This window comes from Sciurus vulgaris, assembly GCF_902686455.1.
Source record: "Sciurus vulgaris genome assembly, chromosome: 12".
In the NCBI taxonomy this organism is placed as follows: domain Eukaryota; kingdom Metazoa; phylum Chordata; class Mammalia; order Rodentia; family Sciuridae; genus Sciurus; species Sciurus vulgaris.
Window position 1 is genome coordinate 100815929 of NC_136473.1, and position 27409 is coordinate 100843337.

The window sequence follows — 27409 nt, forward strand, 5'->3', positions numbered from 1 at the left end:
CCAAGGGCACACCCCCAGCGACCTACCTCTTCAGCCACACCCTACTTGCCTTCAGTTACCACCCAGTTAAATTGTATTGGTTGATTAATCCACTAATTAGGTTACAGATTTCAGAATTTAATCATTTCACCTCTGAAAGCCCTTGCATTGTCTCACTCATGAACCTTTGCGGGACACTTCATACCTAAACCATAACAGTTGGTTTCAGGGCTACTTTTGGCAAATCATTGTACTTTCTGCAAGCCTCAATTTTCTTATGCGTTAAATAAGAAAACTGAACTATATGGGATATGTAATAGGCTCTGCAGCTCTTTAGTTCTACACGAACCCATGCACCTACCCTGAGAGTTTGTTTGCAAGGTGAGAAGTTTTCAATTTTCCCTTCGTACATCAGTTATCCTCGTCTGCTGAGAATTGACAAGCAATGAATCTTATCCGTGAGCTTCGCTGACATTTCCGTGAAATGTGGTAACTTCATTTGGCCCTCCAGGCTGTATTTAGCATTCAAGTCACAAAAGCCTGAGCAAAAGATGGAGACTTTCACAAATTACAAGGGACTTTATTAATTTTCTGATTCATTGCAAAGACGTTTGAATTCCTTTGTTCCCAAGGTTCACTATAGAGCATAGTTTTGAGTGGATGATACCTCAAAATTTTGGTTGAACATCAATTGAATGCCTACTATGTGCAGATGGGATGGTGTTCTATAAAGAACATGGTTGTATACAGGAAGAAAGTTGGATTTGATTTATGCCTGTGCCCCTTATTCACTGTGTGTATTAGTTCATTTGTCGTTACTATAATGAAATAGTTAAGGCAAGCTACTGTTGAATAAAAGAGGTTTATTTAGTTCTGCAGGTTCAAGGGCATGTGCTGATCCCGTAGCTTGGCTCTGGGGAGACCTCACAGTGTCATGGAGGGAGCATGTACAGAAGCAAGAAATCACATTGCCAAACAGGGAACTTCTAGAGAAGCTGGGTGGGGACAGGCTCAAATTTCTATAACAACCCTCTCCCCAGAACTAGTAAGGACCCTACCAGAAACGCCTTAATCCTTCTGAGAGTATGCCACCAATTGACCTAAGAACCTCTTGCTAGGCCACACCACCTCCCAGCTTTTTGGGAACAAGTTCCCAACCCATGAACCTTTTAGGGGACAAACAGCATCCAAGCCATGGTGCTGTGTAACCTTGTCGAGAAACCCAATTGAACTGAACTTCTATGGGGACAGTAATATCTGCTGGCAAAGTTGTCATAAGTAATAGTGATAATGTATGTGAAGTGCTTAGTTCATAGTAGGCACTCAGTAACTGGTGGCTGTGATTATGTCAAACACAGTGGTCTCTGGAGAGCACACATCTCCACGCCCCACGTACCTGCCCTATGCAATGTGCTTTCACACACAAACTCTCTGAGTTCCCCCATGAGCGCTGGAGACAGGCATCTACTAGTCCTGCTTCGATAAAACTGAGGTTCAGAGAAGTTAAAAAAAAAAAAAAAAAAAAAACTTAAGATCACCCTGCTACTAAGTGAAGGAGATGGAATTCAAGCTGCGCCCTTAAGAGGTTCCAGCCTAGCCAGAGAGAGAAGCTGTGCAGAAACACGAATACCAACCCAGAGTGGCCAACGTCGGTCAGGCGCAGAGCCAAAAAGCATTTAGGAGTTGAGCGAGGGAGGTATTCTCGAAAATCAGGCGGTTGGCGGGTGGGGAGAGCGCAAAGGAAACCAGAGGATTAGAGCTCCCGGTCTTGCAGAACCACTTTGAGTTCGCCACCGCGGCTGCGGGTGGGTCCTGGACGCCCCGCCCAGCTGCTGCAGGGAGGGGCACAGCGCTCAGCGCTTGCACATGCCCTCTTTGGTGGCATGTTTGCTGCTGGCCCTCTCATTTCACTCTGAAGTCCTACCAATCTGTGCTTCTCAGCGTTACCACAAAGGCTCACTGCCAGAACTGTATTCCTTCTGTCAACACAAAACCCAGGGACTATTTTATAGAAATATGTTCTAGATTGCCTTCTCTAAAACGACCTGCTCGGAGGTGAGCCTGGTTTGCTTAGAAGCCTCCGTCTGGGTCATTTATACAATGTTCACTTTCAAAACGTCTCTGGGCTCCGTCCCTCTACAGCCTGCTCCCTGCTCCCGGCAGGGATCACACAGTTCATTTAGTGGATGTGCACGTGTTGAGTGTCCCCCATGCACGAGACACTGCCGCTCAGACCTCCTGGAACACGCAATTGACAAATGGCTGATTAACTCCTGAAGGCCAAAGAACTTAATTTGAATATCAGTCACTGTGTCGTATTAGTAATAAGAAATCAGAGTAAACGAATTTGCAGCTTGAATGAAACTAGAGCATATGAAAAGCCACACAGAGAAACTGGTAACTCCTTGTGGCAGGGGACAGTCTGAAGCTGCGTTGCTGGGTCTGTGAACAGGTCATCTCGTTGACTGATCTCAAGGGCCACTTCATGGCTGTTTGAAATGGGATCTCAATTTCAGTGGCAAAGGCCAGAGTTGAATGGGAGCAGCTTGCCTTTGCCCTCATGGATGCTCAGGGATCATGACCAATTCTGTTTTTTGAAAGTAGGATGGAGGGCAGCCATGTATGCAGCCTGTGGGGGTTATGCCTGGTTTGGAAGCTTCCTGGTATGTGTCATGCGCAGATTATGGACTTACAACCGTTCTGCGTGTAACAGGCAGAGCACATGCTTCTAGGTGTTTTTTGCTTCAGAACGTAAGAGGTTTATATTTCAACTCCAAATGTTTCCTTTTTTATTATTCCAGCCTTTCACACGTCCCTGGGATTGTCACCTTTTAGAGCATGTGTCTTCTCACAGTGTTCCTGTAATTCTCTATTTACGCCACTGTCATGTTCCTCAGGGAAAAATATAGAGCTTTCACTCAGCTCAGGTGTCCTTAGGATCTGCTCTGGTAAATGAGGAAGAAAAAGGAAAAAAAAGAAGAAGGTAGAGACAGCTTCAGCCTTGGGTGCCTGTCTCATTTCTCCCTCACTCTCACCTCCTTCTCCCTTGTGGTGGCGGCCCAGGATGTCCTTGTAGCCCCCTCCCCTTGACTGAGTGTTCGAGGCGAGGCCTTTCCCTCAGGATCTCCTTCTCCTCAGTGGTACCCCTCTCTGGCCCTGTTCTGCTTCTTGCCTTAGGCCCTGGTTGGCCTCACCTTGCCAGGGACTCCAGGCCAGCTCAGCCTTCCAGCTGCACTGGGCAGCTCAGCGCCAATGCCAACAGACTCAACCTTCTGCCTCCAAACATTCTCTCATACCCAACCCCAGACAGGAGACAGAGGCAGAAGCCCCTGCCGAGTTCAGGTAACTGAGTGAAAGAAAGGAAAAAGCTTCCAGGACCAATTCTCCCTGGAAGAAGCCACTTCATAGACCTCCTAGCTTAAGCACGTTGATAAGAATTAGTGAAATTTGTGTTCAGAGAACCTCATTAACCAAAGACCCAAATGATGACAGAAAGGAAAATCCATACTGTTCTATAGCTCTTTTGGCCCTGGGCACAACAAATGTAAGTAAAGTGCCAGATGTTTGGACCCCCAAGAGGCTGAGAAGTCATATCTCAGCACCTCTTCCTGTAGCTCTCAAGAATAATGGTGCCTCATACAAGAACTTGGGAATTATGTGCTTGTCCTTAATAAGTGTGTAGGGGCGGTGGACGGGAGGTCCCTAGAATATCTGGGGTCCTTAATTGCACACAGACAGTACAATGACAGATACAGTTTATTAAACAAAAAATGTTAATGCTGCTGAAAGCTTTGAAGAATTCAGATGAGTCTATGAACGGTTCATCCTGGGCACCCGGAATGACATATGATCCTGGGTGGGCTATTTCCCCTCCATGACTTCACCTGTAAGATGACACTGTTCTTCTGCACTGGTACACGAAGACTTACTAATTAAAATACTGTACTGGTTCATTCAAGAAGTATTTACTGAGTTTCTACGACATACAAGGCATCATGCAGACTGTGTAATATTACATAAACATTTTAAAAATAGATTGCCATAAATAAACACCATGATAGGATTATATAAGTCCTTTTAGATAATTTTAACCCTTTGTATGGACTACACAGGGCTCTAATTCTACCATTTTGGATGAACTGACCCATTTGTTTATTTTTCCTCTGTTTCCCCTCTCTTCTAAAATTTTGGTGTACAGTCAATTTCTATCTGTTTTCTAATGGCCTAATTAGAGCTGCCATGTTGGGTGGTCCCCTCCACAAGGATCCCCCACGGAGAGGGCAAAATGGTCAGTATTCGCTCTGCGTGCTGCTGGCCAAGCTATGTGACCTGGCCTGGGCCTGTGTTCACCCACAGATATCCTTTATGCGTTAGCTGTGGCCCTGCTCATGTCCTCAGTTGGTTCACAAGCTAGAAACAGAATAAATGGGCAAAATTTAAAATTGAATAAAACAAGATTCACAAAGAAGATACATTTAATGGTACCTGTGACATTTATCTTTCTTTTTTTTTTTTTTTGCGCTGGGGATTTGAACACAGGGCCTTGTGCTTGTGAGGCAAGCACCCTACCAACTAAGCTATACCTCCAGCCCTTGTTTATCTTTCTATATGGTACACCACTCATGTAAGCGGCTATATTTAGTATTCTTTTCATTAAGCCACACCAGCTGTGGGGAAGCAAGGACTTTGTTGAAGAAAGGGGCCACAGTGAGAGCCTCAGTGACTCCCCTGGAGCCACAGCTGGGTTCTCCCTCAGTCCTCCCACCTATCTTATGTCTGGGGCACCCCGGCGCCCCCGGGTCTGAGCTGAAAGACATCGCATTGGCCCTCTGGTGGAACTTGACCTTCTTATTGAGAATCAAAGATGGCATTAAACGCTCTTGGCTCTAGAGGAGGAGCTATTGGGCAAAGAGGGTCTCCCATCTACAAGTTCTTCTTACAGGATAACTTCAGCAATCTTCCCCACTGAGACCCTGACACTTCCCCATTGAGACCTTGACACTCCTCGTGAAGCTGAGCAGAATTTTGTGACTTCCTTGACCAATTAGAGATGGCAAAAGTGACACCATGTGACTACTATGCATTTCTGCTTTGCTCTCTTGGGAAACTTGCTCTGAGGAAGCAGGATGCCATCTAAGCAGTCTGACGGTCCTGAGGCCACCATGATGTAAGGAAGCCCAAAGGAACCTACAGAAAGAGACTGACTATGGAGACACCTGGCCAGGACTCTAGCTGCTCCTATCCTGCACTACTTTCCTTCCAGCCACCTCTTGCCTGCAAATCCACGACAGGCCAACGCCAGCATTGTCTACCCAAGCCCTACTCAAATTCCTGACCTGCAGAAACTCTGAAAGATAATAAAATGATTATTGTTTTAAATCACTAGGTTTTGGGATTTGTTACACAGTCAGTAGGTCTTGGGACAACCAGAGGCTAGAAAGATGTTAGAGAAAGGGAACTCAGAGTGATAGGGAGATGCAGAGAGATACAGGATAAATGACTAAAATGTCCAAAGAAAGAGGTGGTGAAGGCATTTCAGAAAAAGTGGTGGAGAATCATCCTCTAAGAATGGCAATGCGGTCAAGTGGAAAATACCTGGCTAGAAATGGGCGACCTGTGCCCCCTTCCAGCTTTGCGGCCCACTGCACGTGACTTTGGGAAAATCCCTTCTTCTCTCTGGAGAACATTCTGTGAACTAATAAACTGTGTGAAAAAATAGCAAACCCCAGAAAAGAGGAACTAAAAAACAAGAAAGTGTCCCCCTGGCTGAATTCTGGGGTCACCAAGCACTCTTCCAGCTGTGATTCAGTTGTTTTCAGGTGGACTGTCCTTCTGGAAGGTGAGCTGTCCCGTTGACACAAATCCCTGGCCCACTTGGCAGTTCTTTTTCTGACAGCACATTAATACATTGACAGTTCACTTTCTGCACCCATCTGATCACCTGATGGGACACTTGACCTGAACACATGAGGACAAAGACCCCAGACAGTGGAGATCAAAATAAGGAAGGTGTGACTACTCTGTGAGACTCTGCCAGAAAATGACCAACTGGCCTCCCCAGCGGATGACAGTTTCTCATGATCACAAGTGCAAAACACGCTCACTTGGTCAAAAATAGAAGATGAAAAACCAAGAAGTTGCTCAGAAATAAGAGGAGAGTCAGAACGTGGGAATCGTAGGAACAGAAGACAGACGCAGAGGCCAGGAAGCCTGTAACAGGGAAGTGTGACCAGGAAAACCTGGCCTGATTCCAAGCTGCCCTTCAAACCACTTTCCCTCCCTGCCTGTTAACATCTGCCATTTAATACACGGTGTTTTGTCTTGTGGTCTTGTGTGCTTAAAAAGAAAATAGTGAATGTATTGTAGTTTAAAAAAAGAAAGAACAGACTTGAACGAGTTCTTCATCTAATGTTCTTGATCCAAAATATTCAGTAAAGACAATTTAAAGACAAAACAGAGTGTGATGATAACATGGTTCTTCATTTTTTAATATTTAGATTATGATATCACATATTTCATACATTCTGATAACTGAGCATCTGTAATCACCAAATATGAACTTATGAAGTGACAAGTCTAAAATTATTAAGAAGTAATATAATTTGAACCATTTATGGTAAGATGAAGCTTAAAATCTTAGTTTTTTGTGTATGTTTTTGTTTTTTGCAGTGCTGAGAATCAATCTAGGGCTTCACATGGACTAGGTAGGCAAGCACTCTACTGCTGAGCTATATCCCAGCCCTAAATTTTAGGCATTTAAGCAAAATCACCTCTTCATGGACTGGGGATGTGCTCAGTGGTAGGCCACTTGCCTGGCATGTGTGAGGCCCTAGGTTGGCTCTCTAGTACTGAAAAAACAAAATCACCTCTTTATAACTTTTCATATTACAAAATCCCCTGGGGAGAAACAGAAATGCTGCAACTGCATACATCCTCATTTTTGCATACACCCTCCCCCTACTCCAGCCATTTGGGTCTATCATGTGTTAGACATAGGGCAAGGCCTGTGTAAACAAAGAGGCTTTGGGACATTATGTCTTCATTGAGAGCACATGCAGTTGGAGAGTCAGACAGCTACACAGATCTGTCACCTGCATCACTTTAAGTGCCCATCTGAAAATATATTACATCCTAACTAATCCGATTGTAAGAAACCATTCTTCCAGAAATAAACTCATACATGTTCTCTTCTCGATGCAAGTGTAAGGCTACTTAAAAGATGGTATAGAAATTGCCCATGGCAACACTAAAGACAAAACAAACACAACTGTCCTATACAACTCAACAGGCACTGAAAAAGCAATGTACAGTGGGAGCTTAATCTATAAAATTAGGTGGGGACGGTGGAGCATGGAGTAGGCCTGAAGGCGGGTTCTGAGAGGTTGGCACACTGAGTGTTTTTTTATCTGGCTCTGATGATTAAAGTTACAGTCAGGGCCAATGGAAAGCAGAGGTGAAGCTCAAGGTGCATGTTCAAAGGCACTTGTCAAAGTTGGGGCCATGAAAGTAAGGACCAGGAGTGACACATGCAGTGTCAGAGAGGTGGGACAGACAAGTATGTTATTGGTAACTCCGGGGCAAGTGGCTACACACAGCAGGACAGGAGGTAAATAAGGTGAGGACTTTGGGGGTTGGGGAGAATTAATGAGATGTTAATTCTCATAAAGGGATTTCTCTTTATTCCCAGCACATATGTACAAAGAATAAGCACATGTATGAAGAAAAGTCAAGCCCAGCTATCATAAACCAGTATAGGAGAGACAGAAATAAGAATTGAACTTTCTGGGACTAAGGGTATAGCTCAGTAGTAGAGTGCTTGCCTAGCATGTGCAAGGTCCCAAGTTTGATCCCCAATGTGCAAAAAAAGAAAAGAATTGAACCTTCTTCTGAGACATGCATACTGTCATTTTGCATTCCAATACTGCAGTTAGGTCTAAGTCTCTGTAGTTCCACAGGAAGTGACAATATGTCTGACGAGTATTGGTTTTAATTTTCAAAAGACAGAAAGAGTGAAGCTACTGCCACAGATCCAACCAGACATATTTCCAAGATTCCAAACTACCAGGCAGAGAGACCATGAAGAACAGGGCACTTTTGCTTTCTTTCAGGCCAGGATATGTGTAAAATGATCAGGCTATTGTTAAAACTTGTGGCCACTCATGAGGTGTCTTAACCAGTGCATAAGGTCACAGTCTAGGTGCCCATGATATTCAATGTTCTTGCACATGTACTCTCATGAAGGAAGATGGATGAGAAAGGGCATTTTGTGATATATTGACATGCTGTTTAGGCAGAGAGTAGATGCTGGAGTCTAAGGCATTGTAAAAGACATTTCCTTTCCTGGATAAGAAGGTTCCTTCCAGCTCTGAGATTCTCCAATCCCAGAGAATCATCACTGAGAAATGGGATGTAGGAAAGTGTGATGTCATGAGAGAAGCTGTACTTAAAGCCACATGTGATAAAGGAGTCCATCAAAAGAGACTGAATGCTAGGCTGGGAATATAGCTCAGTCAATAGAGTGTTTACTTCACATGCACAGGGCCCTGGGTTCTATCTCCAGCACCAAAAAAATAAAGAAAGGGAAAAAAAGAAAAAAGAAAAAGAAAAGAGAGATAAAATGCTGACAGTCCTTGTAGAAACAAAGAAAAGTTAGTGGTTCCCATCTATCTACCATAATTACTTTCTACCTATAATGCCCAGGCATGTTGCAGGTGTGGTCATGAGCCTTAATCCCTGGACTTGAGAGCAGGAGAAACAGAGGAGACTGTGGTTCCTAGGAGGGAGAACTGCAATCCTGGATCTGTGTAGAAATGTAAATGACTCCATTTTGCCCTGAAAGGAAAAGAAGTTTTTGATCAGATACATGTACATTTCCTCACACTCAAAAATAAAGTATGCAATGTTCAGCAAAACCTGAGAAGCAGGCATTGACAGTTTATATAATTCACTTAGTCAAGATTCTCTTAGTACTTGGCAAGTTTTAAATCAAATTCATAAATTCCACAAGATAAAAAGCAGGAACTCAATCTGCATCATTCCTGATGGAGGTATGTAATTATAAAAAAAAATTTTTTTTTTCTTTAGCAACTATCATTTATTGGCATTAGGTGCTGTACTTTATTTATAAAGGAAATAGTAATGACCCACTAATTCTCTAAGTTGATTTTCTAGTAAAGGGGTTGGTTTTACTAGGATTTAACAACAAACTTTGGTACAGCATCACCTAAGTCGGGTTCACATTTGTGACTGTGAAGCAAAGCAAAGCCCCTGGCCCACCTAGGTTCTAAGCTATGGTCACAATCTGATCAAGATTTGCTGTGATCAGCTTGAGCAACTAGTATAACCCAAGGTAGGAAATGACCTCACAAGACATGATAATTATTCTCATGAAAGAAGATGAACAAGAAAGGCCATTTTGTGATGTACTGAGGTGCCCTTCACTGAGGTTCAGTGGAGGCTGGATGACAGCAGGGATCATGTCTCTCTTTTTCATTGTTCTCTTCCAGCTGCCAGTACAGTTCCTTGAACACAGCAGGAATTTCATGCATACTCAGTAATTTTATTCTTTCCTCAATGTCAAGAACCTATAAATCTCTTTTTCTCCCTTCCCCTTTTCCTTATTCCAAGTCCCATTTTCCAAAGGTATCCACTCTTACACAGTTCATGTTTTGAAAAATGAATTTAGAAGGAAAAGGATTTTCATATGACTGGGAAAGAAAAATCACTGTCAAAGTCAGAACTACAAATGACTGTAATTTTGAAACAAAGGGCCACATTCCCACAGAAGTCAACAGTAATTCATAATAAAAATATGGCCCGGTGAAAGACAAATCAAGATCACCAGATCATCGACCTAGAAAAACACACCACTTCCCTTGCAAGCATTATTCACAGTACGCATTCGTTTTGTGGTGGGAGTTGTCCCAGGTCCTCTACAATCCCAAAACTAGGGTGGACCCATTTCTAAATGGAGTTCAGAGTGGCAGATGCAGAAAACAAAACCTTCAGGAGTTGTAGACGAGAGATTGTCTCCAGCTCCCTAGAATTCTTCCCTATGCCTCTCACCTTGGGACCTTCTTCTCCAGACCAGAAAGCCAACTCCAGTCAGAACAATGATGAGGACAATGGCCCCAAAGACAGCTTTCATCACCAAAAGGATGGATTCTGATTCTGCAAACAAGCAGATGAGGAAAATTCACAACTGTCCATTCCCTCCTATTAGCTTTAGGGACTTTTGTCCCTGTGATCATCAAGAAATCCAATCTATTTTTCTTCTTCTTTTTTTTTTTTTTTTTTTATGGTTCTGGGGATTGTACAGTACAGGGACACTCTGCCACTGAACTTCATCCCCAACCCTTTCTATTTTTCATTTTGAGACAGGGTCCTGCTAAGTTGCTGAAGCTGGCTTTGAACCTGTGATCCTCCTGCCTCAGCCTCCTAATTTGCTGGGACTACAGGTATGTACCACTGTGCCCGGCCCAACACTACTTTTTTTACTGTCACTTGTTATCAATCTGATGGTTAATGAACTATGTGCTTGTGGTGTTTAATTTTTAAAATTTTTTTAATTGTAATATAGTAAATAGCAATAGGTATAATACACATAAATAAAACTCTGGGGTTTTAAAAACTCTAATGATTTGTAAGAGTAAAAAAGAGCCTTGGGACCACACAGTGTGAGAACCACTGACTTCAAAGACCCATTCTAGAGCACACTGGGTTGGGCAGTGATCCACCCTCTCTCCCTGAAAGCCAGCATGGCTTCCCGCTCATCTTCTTTCCTTATTCTCCCCTAGCCTTACCCTGATAAGATAGCCACCACCTAGTCCTTACCCTAAGATAGCCACCACCTAGTCCTTACCCTGAGGGCCCTGGAGAACCACATGGAGGCCACAGTGCTCAACACGGCAGGAGTAAATGTCCCTGCTCTGAAGATCCAGTTCAACTGACACCCACGTCTGATAGGTTCCATCCCCGCTGGGAAGAATGTCTCCATAATCCACTTCTTGGATAAGTTCTTCCCCATTTTTCATCCACATCATGGAAATTTCTGGAGGGTAAAATCCATAAGCTCTGCAGAAGAGAGTTGTAATCCCTGGAAAAATTTCTTTGCGACTTGTTCTGACCAGTGGGGGCTCTAGGGGAGAAGAACTATAGTTAAATAGAAATGTCCTGGGTACTGAGCAAACAACATTAAAACTTGGCAACTGGGTTTTCCAAATAATTTTCTTCATTGCAGGAAACATCTAAAACCAAGAATAACCCAGAACCCAGGTTCATCAACAACAAACTTATTTATTGTATACTTCTATTAGGGCAGTGTGCTAGGAAATGAAGAAGGTGGAATTGAGCCACAATCTGTCACGTAGCTTTGAGTATTTGGAAAATGTGTTGGGATTATTTACTGTTAACCTTTGAAATACCTTTATGTATCAAGGAAAAGCAAGCCATAAAATGTGTAAGTGATTGTTTCTGATAAATAATTCTATGAGAGATTGGAGATTAGAACTCGACATTCCTTGATCTCAATTCCATATTTAGTGGTAATAAGTAACAAGCATCTCAGCTCCACTTTGGCTTCAAATTGCCTGTATGCTCAGGTTGACGCTTTGAAGACTGTCATCAGATACAAACGTATGTATTAGTTTATGTCATAGTTGTGTCCCCAAAAGGGCTACCGAAATGGAAATTGTAGAAGGGCTCCAGCAGTGACAACATGGAATTGTCCTTTGTGACTTTGCTTCCTCATAACTACTTTTAATTTTCCAGATGGTGCTGCCCATAACATTTCTGGCTGAAACCAGGTCACAGACCCACACAGAGACCACCTGCACCATCTGGAGGACCGATTTTCTGCTCAACTCCAAAATTCACCTCTTCATTCTTATTATCTGCCACTGCCGATACAGGGAAGAGCCTTCGCCTCAACAACACCTTCCTTCTCTTTCCTGAGGCATGACTTTTAGATGTAGGAAAGGCTTCCAAACATTACATATAAAATATAAATGCCATCAGGAGGGACTGTTTATTGACAGTTCCTATAAGAAATTAATCTGAAATTCTTTTCTAGGCATTGACCAAATGGGTTGAGACCCCCTTAGGACACGGATGGTAGATAGAGAGGAGAGTTGGAGTGGGGAGCATTTCCTTGAGGTTGAATTTCCCACACTCTTCCCACACCACCCCTCAGGCCAGAGGATTAACCATCCAATTCTAATCCATAGCAATGATACTCAAGGTTCCCCACCTTTTCCACTGTGAAGCAGACCTGGCAAGTGGAGGTTCTCTGCGTTTGCAGGCAAAGGCTAGGAAGGTCACACATCAAGGTTAGGAAGAGTCCCACACTGCCCCTCTTCGTATCTGCCTAACCTCGGCAGAAAACGTCTCAGTGATGAAGCATCCTATATAACCCTAGGTTGGCCATGGATTTCAACCAGATCCTAGGCTGTCAGACATTCCTCAGGCAGGCAACAATCATAACATTTACTATGTGGACAGAGCTCCACAGCTTACAGAGTGTTTTCACATACATTATTTCATACCAATTTCTGTGAGGTAGGCATTATTACACTATTTATTTTACTCAAGATTATTGCTTTGCTGGTCTGGCATCGATTTTCTAACATCAGGAACCCCTGCTGCCAAACAACAACATATTTTGGAAGACAATTGCACCCTACTCCAGCAAATACCCAACTAAATTCCCTCTGCAACCATTGTCCAAACTGCTGGCGCTGGTCACTTTTTCTTTGCTGGCCCTCAGATCTAGTCCCTGACCTGGGCCCTGCCCAGTGCACCAGGGACCTCAAAGTACTCCTGTGATTTGTTGGTTTATTTATTTAAGTAGCTAATGCTGAGAGAGCACTGCCCATTCTTCTGGAATGGTGCAGCCATGGGGATCTGAGCTCTGGCCTGGAAGCCATTCACATCTTGGTTTTGACTCCTCAGACCCCACACTGCCCTGATTCCTGCCTTTAGATAGCTTCCCTCTTTGTGCTTGAGCCACTTTAAATAAGTTTGTCATTCAGCTAATGAGGGGGAGAGTCCCAGTCAAACTCCTCATCTGCCTCCAAGACCTGTGGTTTTAGACAGAAGCACTTGCTCCTAACTGAGGCCCAGACACCTCCTCCATGGGACTCCAGGAAAGTCCCTCCACTGCAGATTACTCCTGTGGGAATGAGCACATCGTGTCTAGGAGTTTCCTGCAGCACAGTGCTGACGTAATTTATCTTGAATAAGATCATACATGAAAAGTTCTGTATTAACTAGAAGCCGACCAATGGAATCATGTCTTTGAGGTAGAAGAGGAGCTCTTTAGGGAAAGGAATTACAGCATTAATCCTCCAGCAAAGCAAAGACCCTCAGTTGCCTTCTTCATAAACTCAGATCTTTTACTCAAAATGGGATTATGGGGGCCATTAACTCTTGAACAATTTGTAAAAATCATCCCACCTCCAAAAGACTCTTCCAACTTATCAATGACAGGAGATGGAAAGATTTGCCTCAGTGGATCCCCCAAGACAAGGTGCCCTTGGAGGTACTCCAGTCTGTCGAGACAAATGTAATTGCTCAATTTTGTCAAGATGCTGCTAAAAAAATAACTAGGGAAAGTTCTCAGAGGGAGTTACATATTTCAATAGTGCAGTAACAGTGACAGATTTCAGCACAGGGTGAATGTTACCTACATAGAAAGTTAGCTATAAAACCAATTTTGCAGGGAATTCTCTTTTTACCTGTTCTTAGCAGGGTATCTTTGCCATACTCCAGGAATCTCTTTAGCCAGGCAATGCATTCTTCCTCGAGCCAGTTCTTTTGATATTGTAACTCATGCGGATTGGCCTCCCATGCCCGTTTGGTGATGTGGGCCACATTATCCACAGCAATCCAGGAAAGGGTGTCTTTATTGAAGATGATGAAATCCTGACCGTCATATGCATACTGGAGAAATCCCGTGGTGCTTCCATCCTCCAGCAATTCACAGCCAATCATTCTCTGGTAAGTGTGAAGCCCTGGACACACACACACATACACACACACACACACACAAGCATGAAAGGGCAGACACAGGGCAGAGGGGGCTTTCAGGTGATGTGACTGGAGCATGATTGGAAGCATCCTCTGCTCTGGTTTACAACACCCCACAGGCCTGCAAGGCACTGCTGAATCTTCAGGAGATTGCTGTTACATAAGCCCACCCATCAACAGGTACGTGGGGAATACCAACTGCATGCCAAAGCAACGTGATAACTCCTGCCCTGGGGAGTTAGCCCACCTTGGGAATGATTAGTTGGTAAACTTTGTGGCTATTATGAGTGCAGTGAAGGAGAAAGACAGGCAGAAGCCAGAAATATCTCCGGGAAAGTTAATGTAGTAAGTCATGCATAAGCAAGCAAATGGCTGAGCCTGGCCACCAGGAAATGAGACCCAGTGGGCAAAATGTAGGAGGGAGAGGAGAAGACACATCAGAAGGCTAGATGGCAATGAGATGGGGGTGGGGAGGGGCAGGTGATGAAGGGTTACTGGGGAAGAGGACAATTTGGAAGGTGCGTAGGACAGATGGTAGGCATTGAACTCCATCAACCAAAAGCCATAGAGGGTGCAAGTCAGCAAATGTTCACATTGGCCCCCGGCAGCCCAGGGCCTCTCTGCTGGGAGGGGACCAGTGAGGGAGCTCGTTCATCTCCACGCAGTCACACCTGAGTGATTGTAGTGCTTCTGCAGGTGCCTCAGCTCCACCTTGAACATCTGCTGCCAGCCCCTGAGCAGCTGAGTGTACCTCTCCCAGTGATCAGGCGACAGGTTCTCTGCCATCCATGGGGCCCGCGGCTCCTTCTGCCGAGTGACACTGTCATACGTGGTGATGGGGTGTGAGTCCACATACCCAACTGAGATAAATTCAGGAACCCCATGGCCAGAATCCGAAACGCCCAGGCGAAAATACCTCAGAGAGTGTGTCCCTGGCAGGAGGCAAGGAAGGAAGACATTGAGAGTCCCAGAGAACTCGAGGCCACACACTATATTTCACTGACTCCCCACCGGGGCTCCACACTCAGTGGCATCCATGACTTATGGGCCCCAGATGCTATTTCCTCTTAGAGAATTCTAGAATTCTGGGAAGTAGGACCTGGAAAGCCCTTTAGAGCTCTAGCCATGACTTGGAACCTTTCTTGGTCAGGTTTGGAACCTTAGGATGAAATTTTTTAAGTAACCTGAACCTACAAGCAAAGGATAATATGCTGTTCTAGTCTTGTGGGGGAAGGCCCAACACCACTCGTTGGGGTTCCCAGGGGGCTGCACCCGAGGGAGCCCCAAGGAGATCAGAAAACCATGATACCCCAATTCCTTGTTTTACCAACCAAGCCCCAGGTGGATAGAGAAGGACCCCCTGATTCCACACACTCGCATGCAGCACACACATCAGGTTAGGCAGAGTGAAATCCTCCATAAGGACTTAGGCCTTCTGAGAAAAAATTTTGTTTTTTTAGAAGCACTATGCTTTTCCTATTACACCACACCACCCTCAAATAGCCATTTTCTTATTCTTTTTCTAGCGTTCCTTCTGGCTAAATATCACTATAAGGATTGCAGTCACAGCTAAGGGTTAAAAGTCAGCTGAAATGAGGCACTGACACTGAACTCAGTTCTTCCAAGGCCATGGTCTACTGGAGACAGACAAGGTGGTTTCAAAGTGGTGCAGTACCTGCTGGCCTGGCGTCTGTGCTTTGTGCAACCTCAGGGGAGACTTTCCAGAGAAGTCACGGTCTTAAGGGACATCTTGGGACAGATAGGAGGTAAGCAGGCAAAGGGACAGGGAGGGACAGAAGGGAGAGAAGTGGGAATAGGGGAAACCATGCATGCAGTCAGGAAGTCTAAGAGAGCGAGGTGTGCTCTGGGAACCAGAGAGCCTCGGACAGCTATGCACAGCATCACAGAGGGGCCTGGGAGGTAAGCAGAGCCCAGCCGAGAAGGCCAAGGTCCTCCGTGCCATGCCATGCCTTGCTGTGCCTAAGAGCTGGCAGACAGAAGGCACGGGGCTCCGCTTGCTGTTGTCAGGAAACACCCACCTCAGCCTTTCCTCTTGCTAACTCCTGCCATCTGCCCCACCAAAATGCTTCCCAGTGCTGGGAAATGCCTCCCTTCAAAGCCAGCCTCAGCAACTTAGTGAGGTCCTAAGGAACTCAGCAAGACCCTGTCTCGATATAAAACATAAAAAAGGCCTGAGAATGTGACTCAGTGGTTAAGCACCCCTGGGTTCATCCCTGGTACCAAAAATAGATAGATAGATGATAGATAGATAGATAGATAGATAGATAGATAGATAGATAGATAGATAGATAGATAGATGAAAAACAAAATAAATAAATCCTTCCCAGTCATCAAAACTCATTTCCAAAGACTTCTGGGACCAGCTCTGACAATTACGTGGCCAGGTAGAAAAGACGAATGGAGACCCACATAGCCAGAGATCCATGTATTTAAGAAGAATAAATCAAGCAAACTGTTAAATATGTCCTATCCCCTGACCTTTAGAGATGGCACTTTATATGATCCTGATGGACAAACTCAAATTTTAAAATCTCAGACTTTGTGAAGTTCTAGACCTGAATGTGGTGACACAGAAAGTTGACCTGTGACCTCCAGTCCCTGGTCCTCAACCAGGGACCCGCCTCTTCCCACTTCTAGCTCCATCTGGCCCTGCCAAGGGCCTTGTGCTCACGTTCACATGCCCTGCTGCTCTCTCACTCAAGCTCTGTCCACAAATGAGCCCCTTGATCACCCCTGTGGTCCAGCAAGCCTCACAAGCAGCACACTCCAGCAAAGGGTGGAGATGCTGGACAAGTGAGGAGGCCTCTGTCAACCCACACGGCCAAGTGGCCAGGCAGGGGGCACGGGGTTCTGGGTACACCCCGTGTGGCCTGAAGGGGAGGGGCACAGATGTGGGGGTCACACCTCCCCTCACCTCACAGACTCCCTGCTCTGGGAGTGGAACGTGGACAAGAGAGGGCCAGGGTGAGGCTTCTGAAGTGTGGGAACATCAGGGTCTTCTCTGGCCTGTCCCATGACTGCACTAGATGCCACTTCCCCAAAGTCTTTCCAGATTGCTCAACTCCACCTTGTCATCTGCTTTGGGAACTCCCCCACCACTCCGATCTTTTGGTGTGGTCCTCATCACTGCAGAGAACCTGGTACCAAGGTCAGGCTCCTGGTCCCCAGGCTGAGTACATTGTATAACAATGTTCATTCCTTCTTCATTTCTAAACGTATCGTTAAGAAAAACATTCCAAACTTTAAAAAATCGGCTCCCAAGATGGTTGGGTTAGTTTCTGGGCAAGCAATTTGGTCTTTTTGTTTTCTCTCAACCACCTGCTATCCTCTGGATCTTAAACGCCCCCAAAAGGCCCCTGGGGTTAAAGGGTGTGTCCCCAGTGTGTCATTATTGGGAGGTGGTAGAACCTGTAAGAGGCAGAATCTAGAGGCTTAGGTCATCAGGGGCATGCTCTTGAAGGAGATATGGGGACCCTTAGCTCTTCTTTCTCTTTGCTTCTTGGCTTTCATGAGATAGGTAGCTTGCTCCACAGTGTGCCCCTGCCATGATTTGCTGCCTCCCCAGCGGCCCAAAAAGCAACAGGGCCAATTGATCATGAGCTAAAACCTCTAAAATTATGAGCCACAATAAACCTTTTCTCTCTATACGTTGATTACCTCAGGTATTTGTCATAGTGAAGGAAAGCTGACCAACACACTGTTTATGAAAGAATTCATAGTGTGCGGATCATTTTGAGCATCAACCAACCACAGGCCAGAGTTCCCTTATGTTAATTACTAGAGGATTGGGGATGCTCTGAGATGGAACCAGACTTCCCAGTCTCCTTCTTCCTGATTGTGCCAGTTCTGTCAAGCCAGTGTGAGCCTCTCTCTCCCTGCTGCTGGAGCTGGGATGGGCAATTTGGTCTACCAAATTGCTTGCACAGTAGGTGGTTCCCTTCCAGAAGGCTTCATCCTGCATGTCAGCAGCAATTCTGAGCAAGATGGAAGCCAGCCTCTCCCCAGGGCCCAGGGTGGGCAGTATAAGATCTCCAGTGACCCTTTTTACTGCTGTGACCTCTTACTTCCCCCTTTCTCTTCCTGTGGTGGATGGAGCTGGGGTTGGAAAGAAAGACAGCAGAAACCTCTAGGCTGGCATGAGTCTCTCTTCATAAAATGTTGGCTCTTAAGAAACAAGAGCCAAAGTTTGAAGCAGAACCACGAATCCTATCAAAAAGCCAACAGTTATCATAGTCTGCCTTCTATGCTGCTTATCTTTACCCTCTTCTCTATCCTAAGGCACTTAAGAATTGGGACTTAGCTCTTTTCCTTTGCATTTCCTACAAGGTCTAGCACAGGGAGCTTGGCACATGGTAGGAAACTGGTAAGTACTTGGAGGATCAAATTGTTGGTGAAGCACTTTATTCCTCTGCTTTGGAATAATTAAAGATGCTGAAATGCATATGAATGTATTTATCCTGGAACTTAAAGTTTTAAAATACTTTTCATTCAAGGAAAGGCTAGTGCGTAGGGAACCGAGTGGAAATCCAATAGATATCTGATCTGGAATATGCAAAAGGTGGATATGCTTGAGCCTGCTACTGCTTTTGAAGCAGCCCTGTTTCTCCACATCTGGAAAGATTTTGCAGCTACTCTGGAGGTACAACTGTTCAAAGTGGGAGGCCAAAGGGAGAACAAGTCATGAGCATTAGTTCTCACACTTTCTTAATATCCATTTATATATTCAACAGAAAGTGAGTACCCGGCAAGTCTCTTAGGCCCTGAGCACACACCAAACAAAGTAAATAAAAATGTCAGTCCACACAGTCTACACTCTGGTGGGTGGAAGGGGAGGAAGGCAGACTATGTAAGTGAAAGATAGATATATATATAATATATATATATTATATATATTATATATATATATATATTAAGTGTGATGGAGAAAAATAAAGCTGCAAAGAGAATGAGCAACACAATCTGAGACAGGAAGGTCTCCCCAAAGGTGACTTCCGAGCGTAGGCCTTCAGAGAATGAAGAAGGCTGCCTTGTATCTGGAAACAGCAGTCCAGGCAGGAGGGGCCATCAAAGGACCTGAGGAAAGAGCAACCTGGCCTGTTTTGGAAGCAGGAAGAAAGCCATGATTACAGCTGAGACAGGGAAGGGGAAAGAAAGAGGAAGGAATCATTTCCACAGTTATTCGTAAGAAAAAACCTTCATTGAAAGCAGATTCCAAGAAAAGAATGGAGAAAGGAGAAAGAGGAAGGTGTTGGGGGAAGAGTTGGGTTACCAAGCTAAGTTGGACTGTTGTAGAACTTCTCCTGGACTCTGGAATTCTCATAATGGTATCTGGGTCGACATTCTTTTTGCCAATAGGCAAACAACTTGAGGCATTATTTTAATGATGGGAAGATTTATTATGTGTCCTAATATCTCCCGATACAATATTTTCAATTCAAGTAATCTTACTGTGTTAGTTCATCACTATAACAAAATACCTGAGATAATTTATAAAAAGAAAAGGTTTAATTGGGTCTCAGTTTTGGAGGTTTCGGTCCATGGTGCTGTTGTTTTGGGGCCTGTGAAGAGGCAGTACATCATGGAAGGAGTTCACTGTAAAGAAAACCTGCTTACATCAAGAGCCATGGAACAAAAAGAGAGAAAAGGGCTGGAGTCCCACAGTCCCCTTTTGGGGGGATGCCCTCCATGACAAGAAGACCTCTCATGAGGTCCACGCTCTTAAGAGTTCCACTGTCTTCCACTAGCACTACCCTGGATACCAAGTCTTTATTTAACAAATGGTGTTTGGGGAACATCCAGTCTCATCCAAACTATAGCACTTAGTTTCTTATAAAAATATAAATTCGTAAATGTTTGCACTACATAGAATTAAAAGAGGTAGATAGAAATAAATTCACTACACTGGTCCTTTTTCGGCCTCAATCTCAGTCCAGTTCCTGGTTTGGGAGCAGTTGTTCTCCACCAGCCAGTCTTGACTTCAAAGGCTGCTCAGCCCCTGAAGGCTGGACTCCGTCTGCCAGGCCGCCCACCCACCTCTCATGCAGCCTGCGTGACTCTGCTCCAGGACATCACAGCCATGGGCCCTGTTACCATCTGGTGGCTCCACAGGTACAAGTCACACTTACTCCTTAGTTTGACTTCCAAAATGTTACTTTGCTGCAATGGGATGTCAACTGATAGATGTGAAGTCAGCAACTCAGATCAGAAAAGATTGGGAAAAGTCCACGTTACCCTCTCCCTCACTGTATGTTAGACGTTGTGATAATTTACATCCTACCAGCATATGTTGCCCGAATGTTCAGATTTCTAACATCACTATGAAGGCCAAATCACTTGAAAAGACTAACATGACCCCACAGAAATTTCATACAATTAGGTCTAATCTTCTGAGTCTGTCTTCTTGATCTGATACTTAAGAAATTGGGTTTATCTTTCCTTTTCATGAACATATTATCAGCATCAGCTTACTGATTGAGCTGAAATCTCTGATTTAGTTTGGTCTTCTGTCCAGGCCAGGCCAGCCAAGCTGCTTCTCAAAGGGCATTTGCTGTCCTGTCCCATTAGCTGCTGATAGACATTGCTGGAGAGCCTGACCAACACAGTTGGTCATACAGTTCCCACACCAGTGTGACGGCCACTTTATAATCCTAAATTATGTCCCTTGGATTTGTAAAGTAGCCAATTGGCCATTTTTACAAAAATCTGTGCAAGAATCACTGGATTATAAAATAATTAATCAAGTGGTATCAGGTATTCATCCCCAGGGGCAATTTACATTTATCGACTATCTACCAGATCTGAGGAATTGTGAGGCGTGTGAGGAAGAGGAAAACAATCAGATACAAGCTCTTTCCTCCAAGAATTTGTGGTATTGTTGGGAAACTAAACACATGACATAAACAAATGCAGTGCAGTAAAACACACAGCAAGTGCCACTAGACAGGTACCCTGGAGTGCTCCCACTGCTTAGAGGCAGAGACCCTGCTCTCCTATGAAGTGATCACAGGGAAAAGCTCCCAGGAGGTGGCAGATCCGGCGACCTTCAATGAGGCACCATGGGCAGCTGCAACTTAATCACAAACATCAAAACTGTATTTATTTATTGAGCAAGTACCAAATATTAGGTAGCATTCCAAGCCCTTGACGAACATGGGTTGTATTTACTCTTTACATAACCTTTTGAGGTAGGTCTTAAAACTCCATTCCACAGATGGAAAATGTGTGCAGAGAGATTTCAGTAAATTGCCTGAGATCATCCTCAGAGTCCATAAATGCAGGAACTGGAAATCACAATCTGATCTCTCAAATGGGAAGCCCCTCTACCTTAGGCCACCCAACCCACACTAGAGGGTGTGTCAGGGGTGCTTCCCCTCAGGCTTCTGCCCCTGCCCCCCAATCATCACTTCTCTCTCCCGCCCCCTAGTGTCAAGGAGGACTCACTGTCTCTGATCTCCCAGTCCCTGGGGCCCAGGCTCCAGGCTTTCCCTACAGGTGGCAGTGAGTCCTGACTGTACACCAAGTCAACAGAGTTCAATTTATTTGTTGTCCCTCCCAAGGAGACCAATGCCTTAATAAGGTCAAAATGATTATGATTCCTGGGAACTACTCTGGAATTTCAGGCATGGCGGGAGTGAGGGGGAGAAGTGGATGGCGATATTTTTAGTTAAAAGAATCTTTGGACACTTCTCCAGTAATGCAGTGATGTGGATGGCTCTCCAAGCAGCAGGAACTGCCAGTCCCCTCTCCTAACAACTTGTCTAATGACAGGAATTTATTGGGAGCCTATAAGTGCTAAATGTAACAGTTTGGCTTCTGAGTTACTTTTTGTAGGCTACTGTTTTGTTTTGTTTTGTTTTTAATTTTAGAACTGGGGAGCAAACCCCAGGCCTTCAGTGCTCTATTACTACTGAATTACACTCCCAGCTCTTCTATGTTTTTATTTTGAGACAGAGTCTCACTTAGTTGCCGGGGTTGGCCTTGAACTCTGGTGATCCTCCTGCCTCAGCCTCCTCGTAGCTGGGATTGCAGGCATACTCCCCCACGCCTGGCCTGAGGCTACTCTTTCGAAGGTTAGCAGCACATTTTTTCATGAAGGTCTTATTGTTTTCTGAATTTCCAGCAAGCACAGTTCTAACTGCTAAGGACACAGCAATGAACAAATCCAAGTCCCAGCCCTCTGAGCTAATTTCTAGAAAGAATATTGAAAATATACAAATATAGAATATAATAAGGTCAGGTGGCGATAAAAGCTCTAAAGAAAACAAAGCAGAGAAAAGAGAATGCAGGGACTGTTGATAGCTTAGATAGAAGGACCGGGAAAGGCCTCTCTGAGCAGGTGACATTTGAGCAGAGATGTGAATAGAGAGGGGGAGGAAGGCATGGGAAAAGAACCTTCCAGACAGCACAGTAAGCCCAAGTCCTTGCATGTTGGAGGGACACTGTGGGCACCGTAGAGCTTTGGAGAATGAATGAATGAGCTCTGGTAGTTTTTTCTCTGTACCCTCTGGGTACGATGATGACCGTCCATCTCTTATTTCCCAGAAGAATCCTAGTTTTATGAACCTTATGCTTTTTAAGTGATCCATTGAAGTTGTAACAAAATGTGATTTGTTATGTATACTCTTGAAAAGTTTTCCCTAATAAATATAAATTCAGGTGTCAGAAAGAATGTACTTTGCAATCTGTCTCAATTCAGGCTTCATAAAATAGAAGTGCTTAAAGAATTATGTGTTTGACCTTTAATCTAGGCTCCTTCCTCCAATTCTTGGCAATCCCCTGGAATAAGAGGATTGAGGTCAAGGGAAAATAAACAGATAGTCCAACTGGTGAAAAGGAAAAACCTATGAATTAGTCAAATTTCTCAGATTTAGATAGATTCAATGTCAACCAAGAAGAGGGCCTTAGGGGAGCACAATATTGTCTTGGAGACATTTCTATTGCATGTGCCTTGGCAACAGCTCCATGGAAACAGACTGAAGTCTAATAAAGTCTATAGCAAATGCCCGTATTTTCTCATGTTAACTCTTTGAACTCAAGGTCATTTCTGAGCAGATAATCTACAAGTCTGTCTTCTGACACTAGCCCCGTTGGCAGCGGAGGGGACTTCTTCACAATCAGTCCTTGTCTCTCAAGGACTCCATCATTATGAAGTGCATTGACACAGTAGATTAATACATCCATAAATTTTTGAGTAATATCAAGAGGCTGACCTTGGATGTGTCAAGATGAAACACACAAACCACACGAGGCTATGCAAGAGAAATCTTGTGCATGCCCCCAGCCTGATTATATCCACCCACATCACCAGTTCACAGTTTCACACAGGCTGACATGAAGAACAAGATGAGTTGTAAAAGCTTGAAATACCTTTTTAAAATACCAGTTCTGTAACCACAGCAAACCACTGGTTTGAATTTTCAGTCATTATTGCTGCTCAAGCTCTCTACGGCCCACAGTCAGATAACTTCAATTTCTTAGGGACTTTTTTTTTTAAATATAAAATTCACCATGGAATGGGTTGGGGAGATAGCTCAGTTGGTAGAGTGCTTGCCTTGCAAGCCCAAGGCCCTGGGTTCAATCCCCAGCACCACAAAAAAAAAAAAAAAAAAAAAAAAAATTTCACCCTGGAAGTATCTATTAAGTTCCTACTGGACACTAGGTAGGGCCATGGGAAATAAGAGAAAAGTGAGACTCTCTCGCTGCTTTAAGGAGAGCCTCACAAGAAGAGTTTAGAAACAGAAAAATCACAGAACTGTGAACAAGAGCTAGGGGAACACGAAGCAAGAAATAGTCACCCAAAGGTTGTGAAGTTGCTGAGAGTAACACACTGAAGTGATAAGGGAGTTATTTTGACCTTTCCTAGAGTTGTGACCCCACACGCTGTGTTGTCTGCTCTCTGTGTTTCCCCATCTATCCATGGAATAGTAGCACTTATTCAGGGCTAGCAGTGGACACAAATGTCAGGTAGGCCAAGTCTCTTCTCGTAACCCCATGTCCCCTCCCTTTAATAACCCTTAAAGCTCAGGAATATTCAGGTTCCTGGCAGGAAATGGCCTTCACCCCAGATGGACCCCATTAAGGAACCTTAATGAGGAGACACCTTATACAACAGTTAGCAGCGATGGGAAGCCATTACCACTCTGGAGTTGAAGAAATCAGAACAGCAGGTCGAGTTACCACAGCCCAGTGCGAGCTGGAACCCTCATGAAGCGCCATTCAGGCAAACTGCGCTGGGAAGGGTCGGAGCTCCAGCCAGAGGCGGTGCAGAAAGGGGAAGGTGTATGAGAGACATATCTCGCCCTCTCTTTCCTTCCACTCTGGTCTCTCCACTCTCAGTGTCTTGCACTGGCAAGCCCACACAGAAGTCAGCCAGCGGGAGAGCCTGGGTGATGATGCAGTCACCTCCAGGACACTAGCAGGACGGAGAAGGAAGGAATCTAAGGAGTCAAAAGGAGAATAACCAGCACCCAGTGACCTCCCCCACCCTTCATGACTTACTCGTTTCATTTTCCTTTCCACCAAGTACCCAAGTGCCGAGTGTTCACACCCAGGAGCATCACAGTATTGTGGAAAAACCCTGGACTAAAAGAAGACCTGTGTACAATTCAGACTGCTCACTCCATAAGTTTAGTCCATCTCTCCAGGCCTACAGAAAAAAACAAGGCCTTTTTTTTTTTCCCACCTAAGTTGCCCAGACTGGCCTTGAACTTGCTGGTCCTCCTGCCTCAGCCTCCGGAGTAGCTGGGATTACAGGCATGTACCACAGCACCAGGCCCTTATCTTTAAGTGGAGATATTTCTTAGAGCACCAAAAGAACACATGAGAACATCAAAATGGGATAATTTGTTTAAGGAACATTGTTCTATGTTATTGGAGAGTTGCTCGAGGAGTGTATGTAGATAATATATCAACTTCTTAAGTTCTAGAAATATCACCCTTGAACTCCCTTCTCTCTTCCTCTTCCCATCTTCTGTCTCTTACCCTCACCCCCAATGTTTTCCATTTCTGACTTAAACGATGAGACTGCATTTTCATAGAAGCGGAGACTATATCTGTCATGTTTGCTATTATATCCCCCAAAGTGCCTAGCACCCAGTAGGTCATCAATCAGTATTTGTAGAATCCATACACAGATGGCTTGAAAGAACTCCTTCCTGACAGCTTCATCACCACCAGCTGGGGTGGGGGCCAAGTCTGAGTTCCGGATCCCCTTCCACCTCCCTCCCCCGGAAGTGCCAGCACTTAGCCTGGAGAGCCGTTGCTTAGGGCAGAGAAAGTCTGGTGCTTCCTGTCACCCGAGGGCCCTCTCCTGTATTGGGGGCAACAGAAGGCTTCTGCTTCCCAGTGACATGAGTCCCCTAAACAATGAAAACCTCTTCCTCGATGAATGGATCAATGTTTCCTATGCCCAGTAAACAAACCCAGAGCACGTTTTTATGTCTTGGATCTCAAGTTACAGGCAGGGCTTGTGGGGAGGAGGACAACAATACCTGTGAACACTGTCAGTGGCCCTGGAACTCTGACTGCAACCCCATGAGATCCACTAAGTTAGAGAAGAGGAGAAACACAGGTTAAAGGATATGAGCAGAAAAGAAGGAAGGCAGCTCTGAGGAAAGTGAGGCAGCTACCAGGAAGGACTTTCCAGAGTGGTTGCCAAAACTCAGAAGGTGGAGACATCAAAACCCTAAAACATGCAGGCAACTGTGCAGCATCCACTGCCCCTTCAAGTCCTAAGTGAAATGCACACACATTTCTGCCCCTGCCTTCTTCCTTTCTCACCACAAGTTTTAGGAAGCAAAGCCCACCTCAGAGGATTTGGATACTCACGGGCATGACTGTGCCTCACCACGAACACAGTGATAAGAGGCAACAGGAGCACCATCAGCCACCAGTAACGTCCTTTTCTTTCCGATTGATTCTTTTAACCAAAACAGTGATGGGTCCCTGTCGATCCTGTCTCCTTTAGAGAACCTAAACTCCAGGCCGTGTTGGGTAATTTCGCAACTGAGCAGCACCCAGGGCCCTCTGCCAATAAGAACAGGGGGAAACAGAAAGCATCATCAGTTGCTAGGTAGAATAGAGGCAGACAAATTAATGCATTAATTTTTAACCCTTTGTGGGTTTCAGACATTGCTTGCTCCTTTTGGCGTGTTGGATCTTCACCCTTTCCCAACTTTTAAATATTTATCAAGCACCGTTTTGTGTAAGGCATAGGGAAACAAAGGTTAATAGTACATGGTTACCAGGGAGCTCAAGTGGCTGCCTTTGCCACTTCCCTGGATTTAAATTGTACCCAAGGATCAATGAGAAAGTCACAAGTTCCCAGATTTTGGAACTCCTTCTTTAGCTGCCTGCAATGCTATAGTCCATATGTCTGAGAAAGCATGTCAGTCACTCAAAGTGTCCCATAGTTTTTAGCTTAAGTCTTTGTTCCCTGATGCTGTTGCACCCAGCATAGTAGGCTCCAAAAATCCTTTTGAAAAGGGCAAGGAAAAGGCTTAAGAGACTTCTAAGGGTGGCCACTTAGCTTGCTCCATCAGCAATCCCCAGGATCAAGCCGTGACTACACTGTCATCAGGAGCACATGACAAGTTGGAAAACAACAGCTGAAGCTGGTCCAAGAAGCTGGGGAACAGGCCTAGGCAGGAAAGAGGAAGTGGAGGTGAATGGGAGAGAAGAATGGAGAGGCAGGCGAGACTGGAGCTAGGGCTCCGGGACCTGGGTTTGTATACAGTCTGCATCCCAGCTCTTGACTTTGGCAATATCCCAAATTGCTTGGTATCTTCAATTTGAAAAGCAAATCCCAGCATGTATTTCACAGGGTTGTTGAAGGATTTCATGAGGTTCTGTTTGCAATGCACTTGAGAAGTAGTGGAACCAAACATATCGTTTTGCAAACCCTTCTGCAGGCTGAGTGATGCACTGCCCCAAAGATGTTCCCATCCTAATCCCAGATCTTGTGAATATGCTACCTTCCATGGCAAAAGGGGCTTTGCAGCTGTGATTAAATTAAGGATTTTGGGATGGGGAGATTATCCTGGATTATCTGGGGGCCCTGGTGTAACCACAAGGGAGGGAGGCAAGAGGGTCAGAGAGATGTGAGGAAGCAGAGGTTGGAGGGATGCCATTACTGAAAAGGGGGCATGAACCAAAGAAAGCAGACTGCCTTGAGAACTGGAAAAGATTTTCCCCAGGAGCCTCAGTGGGAACGCAGCCACCGACATTTCAGTATTTAGCCCATAAGACCTAGTTGCAGAACTCCGACCGTCAGAGCTATAAAAGAGTAAAGGTTGGGTGGGGCTGGGGCCCTGGGTAGAGCGCTTGCCTAGCATGTGTGAGGCACTAGGTTTGATCCTCAGCACCACATAAAAATAAATAAGTAAAT

At 44.9% G+C, this 27409-nt stretch overlaps 1 protein-coding gene and 1 long non-coding RNA gene across 4 annotated transcripts; one reads left to right on the forward strand and one right to left on the reverse strand.

The window, feature by feature from the left end:
- Window positions 1–4472: 4472 nt before the first annotated feature.
- On the reverse strand, window positions 4473–26026 carry LOC306641717 (major histocompatibility complex class I-related gene protein). Of its 3 annotated transcripts, XM_079106950.1 has the most exons (6): window positions 25852–26026; window positions 14676–14936; window positions 13713–13988; window positions 10841–11116; window positions 10045–10149; window positions 4473–8811 (listed from the first exon to the last, which is right to left on the reverse strand). In XM_079106950.1, exons 1-6 carry the CDS (start codon window positions 25904–25906, stop codon window positions 8753–8755), a joined length of 1032 nt encoding a protein of 343 aa, XP_078963076.1. In that variant the 5' UTR covers window positions 25907–26026; the 3' UTR covers window positions 4473–8752. The 3 variants fall into 3 exon arrangements, with proteins under 3 accessions (XP_078963076.1, XP_078963077.1, XP_078963078.1); XM_079106951.1 differs by lacking the exon at window positions 10045–10149; XM_079106952.1 differs by lacking the exons at window positions 4473–8811; window positions 10045–10149 and having other exon boundaries at window positions 10994–11130.
- LOC306641725 lies at window positions 10167–11071 on the forward strand. The gene is made up of 2 exons (XR_013758267.1): window positions 10167–10436; window positions 10819–11071. It is a non-coding gene; the product is annotated as an uncharacterized lncRNA (long non-coding RNA).
- Window positions 26027–27409: the final 1383 nt, after the last annotated feature.

Excerpts from the sequence above, each read along its gene's own strand:
- LOC306641717 (XM_079106950.1), bottom strand. The coding sequence starts at position 25,906 with ATGGTGCTCCTGTTGCCTCTTATCACTGTGTTCGTGGTGAGGCACAGT. Across the intron at positions 14,937-25,851 it reads GGTGAGGCACAGTCATGCCC|GGACACACTCTCTGAGGTAT; the intron begins GTGAGTATCCAA and ends GCCTCCTGCCAG. Across the intron at positions 11,117-13,712 it reads AGATACCCTGCTAAGAACAG|AGCCCCCACTGGTCAGAACA; the intron begins GTAAAAAGAGAA and ends CTTCTCCCCTAG.